At 39.8% G+C, this 14,759-nt stretch overlaps 1 protein-coding gene across 2 annotated transcripts in view; it reads left to right on the top strand.

Annotated features, from left to right (window-relative positions):
• epha3 (eph receptor A3) overlaps positions 1-14,759 on the top strand; it is a 118,388-nt gene that overhangs the window by 82,496 nt on the left and 21,133 nt on the right. For both annotated transcript variants that reach the window (XM_033987620.2, XM_033987622.2), the window contains exons 8-12: positions 439-544; positions 910-974; positions 2,411-2,536; positions 6,334-6,519; positions 12,152-12,213. In XM_033987620.2, the coding sequence (XP_033843511.1) occupies positions 439-544; positions 910-974; positions 2,411-2,536; positions 6,334-6,519; positions 12,152-12,213 (545 nt within the window). The remainder of the gene's footprint in view (positions 1-438; positions 545-909; positions 975-2,410; positions 2,537-6,333; positions 6,520-12,151; positions 12,214-14,759) is intronic.

A 14,759-nucleotide genomic window follows, 5' to 3' on the forward strand; every position in this document is an offset into this window, starting at 1 on the left:
ATCATAAGTCATTTTCTCATCACCGTTGTGACATTTTGACTCTGAAAACATTTGAGGTCTACATTTCTACTTTGTGAACCATACTTTCCATTATATTATTTTCCCCTTTGCCAATGTCCATATTTAGCTAAATTGCTTTTAATTGCGTTTACAATATTATGTTGACATGCTACATGCAATTTACATGAAGAACATTTTCATGGGAATCGAGCTTGTAGTTTATTTCTGTAGACAAATCATTCTAATTTTCAGTTGTTGAAACTTTCACATAAATTAGGTGTACCTAATAGCTTAATAAATAACTGTCCCGATTGCAGCAGAAAGCGAAGTTTGGTCATAAAAAGCTTGCACATTTTTTACAGGACAAACTCAATCAGTTCAATCAAATGTGTTCTTCTTTGCAATCTTTACAGCTGTTTTCTTTATGACTTTTTTCAGCTGCCTTCTCTATTTCTGGTGAGAACAGCCAAGTGGTCCTGATCGCCGTTTCCTCCGCTGTGGCCATCATCCTCCTGACGGTGCTGCTGTATGTCTTGATTGGCAGGTCTGTCCACCAATCACACATCTCCTTTCTAACTAAGCTTAGTAAGCTTAAGTACTAAGCTACTTTCCAGTGCTTTCATTCACCTACCATACTGCCAAAATATGTCTTAATTTATTTTCTGTTATTTTAGTAAAAGATATATGTGCGTGCATGGGTGTGGGCATATTTGTGTGTGGCTGGAGCTGGCAGTCCAGAGCACTCGCCGAAACTCTAAATCTACTCATTATAAGACTTAATGATCCTCTTGGCTTATAAAAGTTGGGATTAAACTCACGGCTCATGCTTATATCCTTTGCCCTTGGGTGAAGCCTTATTCATCCGTGTTATGCCACTTCTCGTGACCCTGTTCTCTTTTGGTTTTCCAGGTTCTGTTGCCGTAGCAAATCAAAACATCCTGATGAAAAACGACTCGAGTTTGGCAATGGACACTGTAAGTTCAAGTACCACAAGCTTGTTCTGGCTAAATATTCTGTCTACTATAGCGGAAATACAACCAGGCAGATGGATTAAGATAGTTATGTTGTTGAAATGTGTCTTCATTGAGGGCTGCTATGGTGAAGAAGTCGCCAGGTTTTTCCCATGATGCATTGGACTCTATAAGAAGATCCTAATCATTCAAATATCACACTATGAAAGTGGTTGCTCGGTCCATTGCAAACAAATCCGAGAGGCTTTCAGAATGGCTTGGAGTCTGTTACAGCATGTTTTCCTCATGGGAAATTATTAATGAGAGATTTTCCTGTACAAATCCTTTCAAATTTGTCTTTCATTGTCCAGTTAATATCAAATGTCTGCATCCCAAGTTGGTAGTCTGGCACATTCCCCTGTATTAAATAAATATAGCTAAGGAGAGCTGGGTAATTTGACAAAATAAATCTTTTTTTCCCTCATATAGGCTCTGTGCACAGTAGCACGCTAGCTAGCTCACGGTGTCTCAAAGCTAAAAGTCACTTTTATCAAACATAAAATAAACATTATATTAAAATTTGAATTAAAATACTGCCTTATCTTTAATTATTTATTCATTTTAGCATGTGGTGTGGAATTTTTAATAGTATAAACCTGAAAAAAATATAAAATCAACAAAGCCATAACACATGACTGAGCAAAAACTTAAAATTGGACAGGAAGTAGTGACGCTAACAGTGATGTTGCCGGGCGCTGTTGTGCACAGAGCCAATTGATAAATCACAAATTTTGATTGTATTTTATTTTGTAGCATTAACAACTTTTAAATCTTTACAACATAATGCAAAAATTTTCATATTTCAAGCTCTAAAGTCTGAAAACAGCTAATTGACTGAATCCCACTTAAAATGTGAAGAACTGCACAGCCCTATACCTTATTACAAAAACATAAATCACACATCATATCCAAATAGTTACTCAACACGCTCAACATTATATAAGCAAAAGCCAAAATTACTTTCTCCAGTGCAGTAAAACAGTAAACGGGTCAAGATCCTGTTTAAAATTTACATCCTGCTTCCTGACCTCACTCTACTTTTATTACCACGCAATGTAATTTATTGAATATAGCGCCACCTTTAGCCTTGGCCTCTGCATTGATCCCAGAACTCCCATGTGGACCAACACCGGAGTTGGGATGGGTCAAACTCAAAAGCTTTCATTTCCCAAGCGGGACCAATAAAATGTAACTTTACAACTTGTTTATGAAGATTTAGTGTCTCACACAAGTTTCTGTTATTGCTTGTAATGCGTGTGGGACTCGCAGTAACAAATCAGGCTTACAGTCAGAATTATCTTAAACAGTGTGCTCTGACATGGCCATGCATCACTGTGATAAAGTGCTAAAACTCTCTCTTTATCTCTCTTTCTTTTTTCTTTCTCTTTCTCTTTTTGTAGTGCGTCTCCCTGGGATCCGCACCTATGTGGACCCTCACACGTATGAAGATCCCAGTCAGGCTGTGCATGAGTTTGCTAAAGAGCTGGAGGCCTCGAGTATTTCCATTGACAAAGTTGTGGGAGCAGGTGAGAGGAATTTCAGTTATGGTTTCAGGTAACTTTTGTTTTAGAAGATAGAAATTTTTTACATACATTTTCAGGTTTGGGTGAAAATCATGCTATTACTTGTTTATTTTATGCAGCCAAAATAAACACTTAAAAAGAAAAAAAAAAGTAAAATAAAAAAAAAAAAGTTAAAAAAAATATTATATTATTATAATAATAATAATAATAATGACACATTTATGAACAACAACAATAACATGACATGGGGCGACAGTATCTGGTTTGAATCCCGCTATTGATAAAACACCATTGGTAGAGCAATCAGATCCACTGACACACAGGTTGGCAGTGCAATTCCAGCTCCCACAGATGACTACAGCTGCTGTGTCCTTGGGCAAGACACTTAACCCATCCACCTCTGCTGTCTGCATCATGCGTTGGATAAATGTGTGCGTGTGTGAATGAGTGAGTCGTTCCTTGATGTCAACTACTTTAAGTGCCTTGAATAAATACATAGGTAAATACATCCCTTAAAACTGTGAAGAAGATAAATTGCTAAGGTGTGTTCATAAAGATGGCTGCTGATGTAGTAAATAACCCCAAAACCTCATTAATCTCAGTTTGTGGGCACTCTTTTATCTTTGACGCCACGCAGGATGCTTTATTGCCACAGGATTTCTGCATTCACAAGCTCTCAAAAATCCTTAATTACATTTTTGTAAAAAATATGCTAAGGTTTGAATTTTCTCAAACAAGAAGAAAAAGTTGTCAACATCGCTACTTAACAAAGTAGAGGCTATTCATTACGCTGCGTGAAAGCTACAGTTTATTCATACTTGTGCTCTGTGGCCCTAGTTCAGTGGTGGACGGTAACTTTGAGCAAACAAAAGTAAATACACAAAATTTATGAGAAAAATTAAGAAATTGATTAGTACTGTTGACCAAAATCTGTATCATTTTTAACCAGCATCACTACATTTAACAAATTAGCAACACTTATGACACGTTTACTTGTTTTTAATGTTTTACCTCCATATTTGTACTTTTACTTAAGTAACAAATTTCATCCACCACTGCTAGTTAACATCCAAAACCGCAAATACAAATTTTCCTAGTCAGTCCCTCTCCGTTTTTCAGTGCCACTGCCTCTAACCTTCACGACCATCCTATACATACATACATAACCTATATAATTTCACACTGCATTTACACTGGGGACGTCGAACATTAATCTCAATTTGCTTTAAACAAACATTCCTTATCCGAGCGCCATTTTCACGTTTACACCTCCCCTTTAAGTTTCAACTCCTTCATGGGCTATTTGAATGAAAAACACACGCGGCCCGCCAACGTAAAGCTACAGTGCCCTATATTGGCATCTCCAGAGCAGCGGGCCGGTCTGATTCTGTGCCATATTACTCACAGCTGGAAGTGAGAACACATTAAATGCCCCAGTGTGGAGCCTTTCCTCTCTGTGATGAAGGCCAGTGCTTTTCGTTTCTATGTGAGATGCTCTGTTGCCATCTTTCCAATCTTCAGTCTTTTGTTCCCATCCAAACTTTTCCAAATTGGCCGACTGTGTTGAATTAACTGTAACATTAGCGGCCGCCGCGGTCTCCAGCCACAACAGGGTGCAGGTGGTGTTGATCTAGAGATGTGTGGGACCTGGGAAGTTTAGATGACACCTGACCCTTCTCGACATGTGGGCCATATCGGTTTAACTAGATCTAAAGTAGTTTGGTATAGTTTTGGGTGCAGCACTGTGACAAAGACGCCCACCAAAAGTAGGAAGTGGAAAAACAAATTAAACAATCGATTTTTTTTTTTTTTTTTTTTTTTTTGCAGCATAACTGATGCTTATCTCTATGGTTGAAATCCACACAACACCATACCATTTTGATCTGCTGGTTTTATAGCAGCTGTTTCACATTGTGAGAGTCATCAATAAATACAATCTCACTAAAAGAATATCTGTTACACCCTGGTGGTTTTAGCTCAATATTTATCTTCTCTTAAAACGCCCATATTAGGCTATTTTTCTGATCTACGTTATAATGTTGTTTCCACATCAATGCTAAATAACATTGCATTGCTTGATTCATTCAGTAGACAGATCCATTTGCATAGCTGAACGGTTTAGGTAGTAATTATGAAATGCCAAAACGATTTTAAACCTACCTTTCACAAATTACTTCAAGCAGGGAAGTCCGAATTGTGTTATAAAAATGATTGTTTTGAAAATGATACTTCTGAGTTAGTAACCAGTTTGTAGTCATTATACTTCCTGCGAATACTGTTTGTATGCGTGTGTACAAGCTGTCAAAACATACCAAAATGTTGCTTTTCTCTGGCTACTCTGAACCTTCTCCCCATCTATCTTCATTATTTCAGACTTTGATCTTCCTACCATGTTGATTGTGTGCTAAAAGACAGAAAACACACTAGCCTCTGCTTATACGGGTCAAACTAATACTTCAAAGTCCACTTCCTACCTTTTGTACAAGAGACTGGAGCTCTTAATCGTGCTCCTCTCCCTCCCCTCTCTCTCTCACTGACCACATAAGAGTTGCTTGGCCAGGCTCAATGTCCACTGCCATGTCCCAAAAATGTCACGAAACAGGCATGCATTTGGTGTTTGGAAAGGTAGCAATTACAACTGTTTAAGATCTTCCAGGCCTCTAGCTCAGAGTACTGGATGACCTCTAGGTAACACAGTATCTCCACTATGATGTCTTGTACAAAACTGATATATATTCACAAGACATGCTAATGCAGCAACCCAAGTGGAGTTGCACTACTTGTGTAACTTGTCCAGCCCCATCCCCATCACACATTTTTATGCATGCTTAAGGTGACCAGATTTTCTAAATCAAAAACTGGGACATCCTCGGTTTGGGGTGTTTGGTAATAATAAAATTGTGAAAAGAGGGTAATTAAGGAACATGTTTATGCACTCTGTTCATTTAAGACTTACAACATTCTTGTGAGTTATTATATAATCTGAGAGACTTCAGCCACTGCATTTTTTTGTGTTCTGGTCATGTTTCTCATATTTTTACACAGAACATACACAGAAATAATAAAACAATAATAATCACCTGCAACAATAACCCATTTTTAAAAATGAAACACATTTGAAAATACATTACAAGTAAGCCAGTCTATAAAAGTGGGTTTTGTTGGATAGTGTAATCTCCTCTATAAGCGTGTTCCAGAGCTCTGGAGCCCTGACCAAAAAGGCCCTGTCCCCTCTGGTCAGTGGTCAGGAGGGAGAGACAGTGAGGAGTGTCTGCTCTGAGGAGCACAAGGAGCAGCTAGGGACATAAGGTGACACAAATGTAGGCAGGAGTATGGCCGTGAATGACTTTAAAAGGAATCTGCAGTATTCTGAGATTGTAAGATTTACTGGGAGCCAGTTCAACGCAGCAAGGAACAGGAGTTATGTGCTGATGCTTTTTGGCACTGCTTAGTCGTGCAGCAGAGTTTTGCACCAGCTGGAGACGAGCGAAGGATGGAATTTTTTTTCTTATTTTTGCTATAGTACGAAAAGCATGTTTGGATAGTCAAACTAAATCATAATCCATTCTATGGATTATGTTTTGATGAATTCTATGGATTATGTTTTGATGAATGAATGAAAAGCTGGAAAATAATATGTGGCCCAGAAATACATGAATTTCTAAACACAAGATTTTGCTGTTGTTAGATGTGTTTTTTACATTATCGTTGATTGAAGATTAAAGGTTCAGAAGGGTTTTAAGATGACTGTTACGTTACATATATGAACCAAATGTTAAATATTCCTATGTGTGTTGCAGGAGAGTTTGGGGAGGTGTGCAGCGGCCGTCTGAAGCTTCCCAGTAAGAAGGAGATCTGTGTGGCCATCAAGACCCTGAAGGGAGGATACACAGACAAGCAGAGGCGGGACTTCCTGGCCGAGGCCTCAATCATGGGACAGTTTGACCATCCCAACATCATCAGACTGGAGGGAGTCGTCACCCGCAGTAAGTACATGCAACCAATAAATGAAGTAAAAGAGGATATGGTCTTTATAATATGCCTGGCTATGTGGGTTTTACACTAGTATTTATAAAACATATGTTATAACAGCCATAAGAGTGGAGTAGCTGGACTACACTTAGAACAGGAACAAACAAAGTCTACATCAGCACTATTCTTTTCTGCCACGTAGAGTTCACCAGATCTCCTTCCATAGACAAATAGAGACTTTCTTTAACCAGCAAACACAGGATCTGATTTTACTTAGCATATGTATATACAACATTGTTACATTCAGCATCTTCGGATCATCTTTTTACTAATCGCACATTTCCAATCATCTTTGACAAGTGACCAGAAAATGGTGTGCAAGAAACAGGAGTGCTATCGAGCGTCGGCGGTGTAAATCTGCAGATCAATGCACTCTGATCAAAGCCTGTGTCCAAAGCAGCATAAATCCATGAATCCATATCTGTACCAGTACGCTCCCCTCCGGGCCTCTTTATACGATCATTAGCACTCACACAAGAGCAGCAGAATACGCAGGACTGCAGAAAACGCCAAATAATGAGAGTGAACTTGGTGGAAGAAGAACAGGACGGGCTCCGGTTCTATCCTCAGGCTCAGGGCTTGTTAGGTACTTCTGACGCGCAGCACTTTAAATACAGAGACAATACCTGAGGTGCTACAGAATTTTCAATAATCTTGCCCTTTATTTTAGTTTCTGCTGGTCTTTCATCATGCAAGGTGTGCAAATACGGAGACTTAAAATAACGGCAGAATTTCCATTTTAAAGGAGGGTCTTCTTCTTATCTCCATGGAGATGTTATTGTTTTACCCCAGTTTGCCTTTATCTTTCATGTAGGTATCTAGTATTTTTTATTTTTATTTTTTAATTGCTAAACCTGATCTTAAAATTGTGTTTTGTCGTCAGTCAGATGTATTATTTATGCATCTACCTACAAACGATTGTAATAACATTTTGCATTCTTACATTTTGTTGTAAGCATTGACTGTATAAAGAAGTGGACTAAGGGAGTGTGATGTCAACCATAGCGTCCGGCTCCAGTCAAATGAAGCTCATCGAGGCTAGCAGTTATAATGGCCAATTTGGAGCAGAATTCCATTCTTGGAATTCTGACTGTGGGTATCATAGCAACCAAAGAGCCAATCTGGAGCTAAGCAGTTGCAGGTAAAGCCCCTTCCCGCCCGCACCGCTGGTTTGGCAGGGGGCAGGCGCTTAGCAATGCTGTCAATCAAAACTGTTGCCAACGCTAGCAGGAGCGACCTCGGGGAAAGAGGGCAGCTGATTTGGCTATTATTAATGTTCATATCTTGAGTTACAGACAAAATAGTGAATACCAGGATCATGTAGAGTGAGTCAGTACAAACAGTTTAATAGCAAAATGACAAGTCTAACAGCAGCATTTAAAGAGAGAGGGGCAACAGTTTTCTGATATAAAGTACACATCCATTAAAATATATATACAGTCTATGGTTGTAAGAGTGGTTACAAATCTATTGAATGTAAAGACTTGCACTTTTTGTTGCCTATACGTGGTTGTATACATAGATATTTTAATAGCTCTGGAAACTGACCCACATCCACTGTTGCATAGAACAGAAAAGTTGTATAACGGCTACAGTTACATGTTTCCTTTAACAGGAACTTTTCCTCTGCACGAGCTGGCAGGTACAGTGGGCATTCCCCTTGTTGTTGTAATATATCATAGAGCAGTATTTAGTCTGTGTAAACATCCAGAGTGGGGCTGAGCGCACAAACACAGGGCTGTGTAAAGACTGATAAATGCAGACCATAGTTTCAGGATGTCCATTTGACATGCTCCCCCTCACACATACACACACACTCTCTCTCCCCCTCACACATACACACACACTCTCTCCCTCTCTTTGTTTCTTTATCCCTCTCTTTCTCTTTTTTTCTTCCTCACCTCTGTGGTTCTTTATCCCTTTCTTTCCATGTCTCCATCTCTTGCTCTCCCTCTCCCCTTTCTCTGTCTCCATTGCCTACTCTACCTCTCTCCCTCTCTTTATCTTTTTCTCCCACCTCCCCCACTCTCTCTCTCATGCTTTCACCTTGCCCCTCTATTTTTCTCCCTCAGTCTCTTTTACCCTCTCTATGTGTCTCTCACCCTCTCTCACCATCCTTGTATACCTCACCCCTCTCTTTCTCCCTTTCTCTCCCTCTTCCTTTCACCTTGCCTCTCTATTTTTCTCCCTCAGTCTCTCTTGCCCCCTTGCTATCTGTCTCTTTCTTTCTCACCCTCTCTCCCTCCCTCTTCCCTCTGTCTCTATTGTCTGCTCTACCTCCCTCTCGTTATCGCTTTCTCCTGCCCTTTCTATCCCCTCTGTCTCTCTCTCTCTCCCGTGCTTTCACCTTGCCCCTCTATTTTTCTCCTTCAGTCGCTCTCACTCCCTCTCTCTGTCTTTCTTTCTCACCCTCTCTCTAGCCCTCTCCCTCCCTCTCTCCCTCTTCCTTTCACCTTGCCCATCTATTTTCCTCCCTCAGCCTCTCTTTACCCTCTCTCTATCCGTCTCTCACCCTCTCTCACTCTGTCTCTCTCCCTTCCCCTCTTTCTCATGCTTTCACCTTGCCCATCTATTTTCCTCCCTCAGTCTCTCTAGCACTCTCTCTATCTGTCTCTTTCTTTCTCACCCTCTCTCCCTCCATCTCCCCTCTGCCTCTATTTCCTGCTCTACCACTCTCTCTTTATCTTTCTCTCACCCTTTCTTCCCCCTCTGTCCACCCCTCTCTCTCATGCTTTCACCTTGCCCCTTTATTTTCTCCCTCAGTCTCTCTCACCCCCTCTCTCTGTCTCTTTCTTTCTCACCCTCTCTCTATCCCTCTCCCCTCTCTTTCCCATCTGTCCCTCTCGCTCTTTCCCCTCTACCCCTCCATGTTTCTCCCTCAGTCTCTCTCGCACTCTCTCTCTCTGTCCCTTACCCTCTCTCACCCTCTCTCTATCCCTCTGCCCTCTCTTTCTCTTTCCCTTCCCCTGTTTCTCATGCTTTCACCTTGCCCCTATATATTTTTTCTCCCTCAGTCTCTCTGCCACTCTCTCTATCTGTCTCTTTCTCTCTCATCCTCTCTCTCTCCCCCTCCCCCTCTCTTTCCACACCCATCCCTCTCTCCCTCTCTCTCTTATGGCCACAGGGTGATTTATTAAGCCGCTCCTGTTAATTCTTAATAATACTGGGACTTTCACAGACCATTTACCTCGCTGCTACTTTTGGCTGATCCTCTGGTGCTGCACATTACACACACTCAGATACAGATGCATGTATTCTGCTCTCCCCTCCTCACTGGACGGACAGGCTCTGGGCGTTTCTGCGGCTGCTGTAGTGTGAGGAGACACAGAACAGGGTGAGGAAGAGGAGGACAGCTGGGGAGAGAGGATAGAACTGCGCGGGTGACCAACAAGATCAATCATTATGAGTTGCAGTTACAGTGAATTTGATGAAAAAATAATTGTACATATAAATCGTATCTCTGGTCGTTGTCTGGTTTCTGGATTTTGTTATCAAGGTCATGTAGGCAAATGTAATTAACATTTTGAAGGCGGTTTTAGTCCTAGGCAACTTTTGATAGGTCCATATGGTTAAAAAGTAAAGTAGTACAACCTTCAGATCAGTAAACAAACACTCTGCCAACTGAGCTACTGTCTCTCCCTGTCTTATATCACTAAAAAACACTATGGTACATTGTGTCAAGCGATTGGCATAGCGACAGATTCAAATGGTATGTATAATCGGTGAGCAAATTGTTTACTTTTTAGCCTTACACCTCATTAAACCAGGCAATCTGAACTAATGACAGCGGCAAGGTGGATTCAGTAATTAGTTCTCAGAAGAAGGAATCACAATGTGCAATATACAGGTAGTATGATAGATCAAGGCAGTCACAAGGGGGTAGCTCTGTTTGTACCTGGAAGGGCATCCGGGGTGTGCAAATTGCCCATTATAAAGTCTAGATGATTTGTTGATGATATTTTTAAATCTTTGTTGAAAACTCATTTGTTTGCACTGGTTTTTAGCCAAAGCTGAGCGGGACACTTTTATTGCATTGTTTTATTGTGTTTTTGCATGTTTTGTTTTGTATGATTGCACTTTATATCGCCTTTGTACAGTATTTTGGGCAGTTGTGGTTGTTTTTAAATGTGCTTTACAAATAAATTTAACTTAACTTGATCGCAGCAAGGAAGTAATTGGTGGGTTTTAGATAGCATCTCAACTTTCTATAGCAGGGGTGTCAAACTCATTTTCACAAAATGGTTGCTCTCAAAGGGCCAGATGTAACTTTAAAACAGTATAAATGTAACTAAATGTAAACAAATGTAATGTAAAATAAATGCAACAACTTTTTAATCTGGTTAATTAACAGTTTCTATATTTATTACTTATTCAAGTTACAAGTATTGCACATGGATTTGCATAGATATAAAAAAAAATGGCTGTGTAACTGTATCTCCTGACAAACTGATATTTTAAGACAGACATACCTTTTAATTTACTTTGTCATGGGCCACATAAAATGACATGGCGGGCCATATTTGGTCCACGGGCCTTGAGTTTGACACGTGTTCTATAGGATAATGATAATGAATATGGGGGCAACTGTGCTGTCCTCAACAACATGTGACTATGTGAAGCTAGACAGCCAGCAAAACTAAGTACATATGGCATACTTTTCTTTCTTTTATGAAGGACTTTGTATATTTGTATATAACTGAAACAAAAAAAACAAAAAAATGCATGCAGCTAGCTTATACACATGATAAAGCAGTCATAGTTAGCTCTGTGGAACAACCACAAGTTCACATTACATACAATAAAATAAATATGTGGCCTCTATCTAAGTGCTTGTGAACATACAAATACTTACAAAGACTAAAGTTTTCCAAAGTTCAAATGTTTAGAGCACATTCATAGTTCTTAAGGGCTGTTTTGAGACCTCACTTTTGCCATAGTACTAGTTGGATTATCACCGAGAGAAAAAAAATGTCAACGATCCACCAGAAAACCACTAGTAAAGATGATTTGAGAATTGAAGTTGGTCAGCGATAAAAGAAGGCAGCGGAAGGAATAGCGTCTGTGCGTTAATCAGAATAAAACAGAGGACGATGCCGCTATAGTAACTGCTGAAGTGAGAATCAGGGAATACAAAGCCATATGGGACACAAATACGTCCTGACACCGGCACTGCCCCTTTAACAGCCTCTGATTTAAAGGTTCTCGTCCCTTTTCCCTCTGCAGTCATAAACCCCGCACTGGCCCTGGTCTGATCATACACAGATGATAGCAGGCAACGTGGATTTACAAGCAGCCCTTCCATCGAAATAAAGATGTCACGTTCTGAAGGCTGACCCGCCGGGGCCCTAAAACTGTGCGAGTGTGTGCGAACGTGTCTGCTTCAAGTCAAGCCTCAACCCGCCGATCCACTGTCACAACTGTACCATTATCACAATATAAATCTGAATGCAATAGCAGGGGAAGATGGGACCGGTGCTGCAGATATGGTTGGCTAGAGACAGCACTATTCACAGTTATATCAAGACGTGTCATAAACAGAAAAGATATGAAGTCACTGATTCTCGCTCCTCTCTCTCTCTCTTAAAGGTAAACCAGTCATGATCGTCACTGAATACATGGAGAATGGGTCCCTCGACAGCTTCCTCAGAGTAAGTCAAAACAATGAAAGCTACTACAGAGGATCTAGAGAATTGGGTATAAAAAGTGCAATAGAAACAGATTGTGTGGTTTTCCAAATCATATTAGCCTCATGTAGTTTTTTGTAACTGTAAAGTGAGATATTTTTGCATTTTAGCGTACAGTTGAATGTGCTTTATCGTTGACAGAGTGGTGAATATCAGGCACCTTTACCATATAGCAAATAACCATTCAAAACAAAATATTATATATATATATATGAAATGGTAAAAGGCCTCTAAATACCTTTTGGATTCAGGCTAAAGAAAATTAGCAAAGTTGTCATAGTATATAACAATACAAAACAAAATATTTTATCTACTGAATGATCAAAAGTGGAACCTATAAAGAGGCAGCTCAAATGGGGATTAGTGAAGAGTCTGGTGGAGATAGCTAACCTGCTAGCCGGCGTCTTCCAAATAGAAAGTGAGCATTGGGTGCCGTCGACTCTGGCTCCAATTCACTTTACATTGAAAAGATTGTCACCGCTTTCTCTGTAACTGCTGCAGCGAACCTCGTCATTTTGGTCTTAAAATGATCCTATTAAACCGCTCTTTTATTTATTATTTTGCGTGTATGTTTGAGCACTAATAATCGTTTTCATCGGGCCCTCAGTGACAATGATTTATAATGAAATGGTAAAAATATCTTGAAGTTACCGTTTTAAATTTCATATCCAATGCAGCCTTTTTCGGTCATGACATAGATAGATGTACAGCATGTCTGTCTCCCTAAAGCTGCCTTAATTCCTGCATATTTGATTCTTACCATGCACCAGACTCCAGAAGAGAAATGGATGTGCCTTCATGAAATTATTCTAAGCTCTGCCGCCAAACCACAACACTGGCATAGAGCTTGCGTACCAATGTCTGTTCTGGTCTTTTCCCAGTGTCTGCGAAGTATCCAGACACATCAGGGACGGGCAGCAGTTTGTCTTGACGTCTCCCCAAAAGCTCTGCACTTTATCACAACAGCAATGTGTCACTTATAGGGAACCCACACATCCAGTCCCATGCAAATAGAGTATAGGTTTTGTCTACGTTGTATATACAAGGCTTTGAAACGAGGAAGCCAGGTGGTCCGGCCACTAATTGCTCCAGACGAAATGGAACACAGGTTGGTTTTCAGAGCTCCAAAAACACAGCCCTCATTTTCCTCCATGTGACCTGCGCTCTGACCAGTGCATAAGGAGGAAATGCCTCGGATAGGAATGGGAGACGAATGGACAGTGTTGTTTATAAGTGTGTTATATGGAGTGGACTGAAGGGTTAAGCTCTGTCAAACTCTGACAAACATAAGAGACAGTGATGGGTTTGAAAACTGAAAAATCACATTACTAAAGATATGAAATAAAACAGAAATGGACCCTCAGATATAGTATTTAGTATATTGGTTAAATGTGCACTTTGTAACTTTTCTGGTGGGAATTTGGGGATGTGTCACCTGTCTCCATGGTATCGCTTTGCCTGGCATTAACACATCCATCTTGCATTTATCAGTGTGTTAGTCTTCAGTATTAAAGTCTATTAAGCTGTTTTTATTGCTCAAAAAAACAAAAACACAACAAGAAAACATTCATTCTTACAGCGGAATTGCCTCTCCACAGAGCTAACATATAACTTAGCCTGGCAGTTTCACCTGTTTGTTTAATCCCCTGTTTGTTTATTAAATGCTATACCTTTACTAGTGTTTTATTGGCCATGTTTTTATCTGTATGTATTTATTCATTTAAGTGTTAATACATTGTACTTCTATAAAGCACTTTGTTCAACTGGAGTCATTTTTAAAAATCCTATAAACACAAAATTGACTCTTGTGAGATTTAAGCCACGTTATAATGTTGTTACTTCATCAAAAACATATCTGGAGTTGTTTTTGTTTCATTCACACATGTTTGAGTAATCCTCTGTTATTAGTCCATCTCTCCAAAGTTCAACATGCTCTGTTCCACCTTGTGATGTCGTGAAGTGGTAGTTTTCATGTTAACAGCTACCTTTTACTTTTAGTTCAGAAGAGATTGGCAATTCCAGGACTGAAACCATCCTAAAGAGTCTAGTGAAGGTGTTTAAAAGGAGTTTAAAAACACAGTGGAGCACTTCCTGTATTACCATATGACATTATAAGGTGGAATAGTGTTTTCTGAGAACAGAACTCAGCCTAAATATGCAGGATTTGTGTGTTAAACATGTGTATGAAACAAAACACACAATGGGTAGGTTTGTGATGAGGAAACAACATTATAACACAGATTTTGTTAGTAAGGTTTGGTCGCGATGTTGTGCTTTCAGTACACTAACATTTGACATATTCCATTTCATACATTTTTGTTGAGGTAGGCTTTCCCTCATTGTTTACAACTACAATGTTTAAGTAGAAAATTGCTAGTTTCCTCGCTTTCTTTATGCCATCTATGATGCGAGCCTGGGGATTTCACAGTTAAAGTTAAAGAATGAGATGAAATGTCAAAGGTGCCTCATAAAGGGTAATGAAAATAAGGCTCATACTAATGCATTGAACC

This window comes from Periophthalmus magnuspinnatus, chromosome 21 (genome assembly GCF_009829125.3).
Source record: "Periophthalmus magnuspinnatus isolate fPerMag1 chromosome 21, fPerMag1.2.pri, whole genome shotgun sequence".
Lineage (NCBI taxonomy): Eukaryota > Metazoa > Chordata > Actinopteri > Gobiiformes > Gobiidae > Periophthalmus > Periophthalmus magnuspinnatus.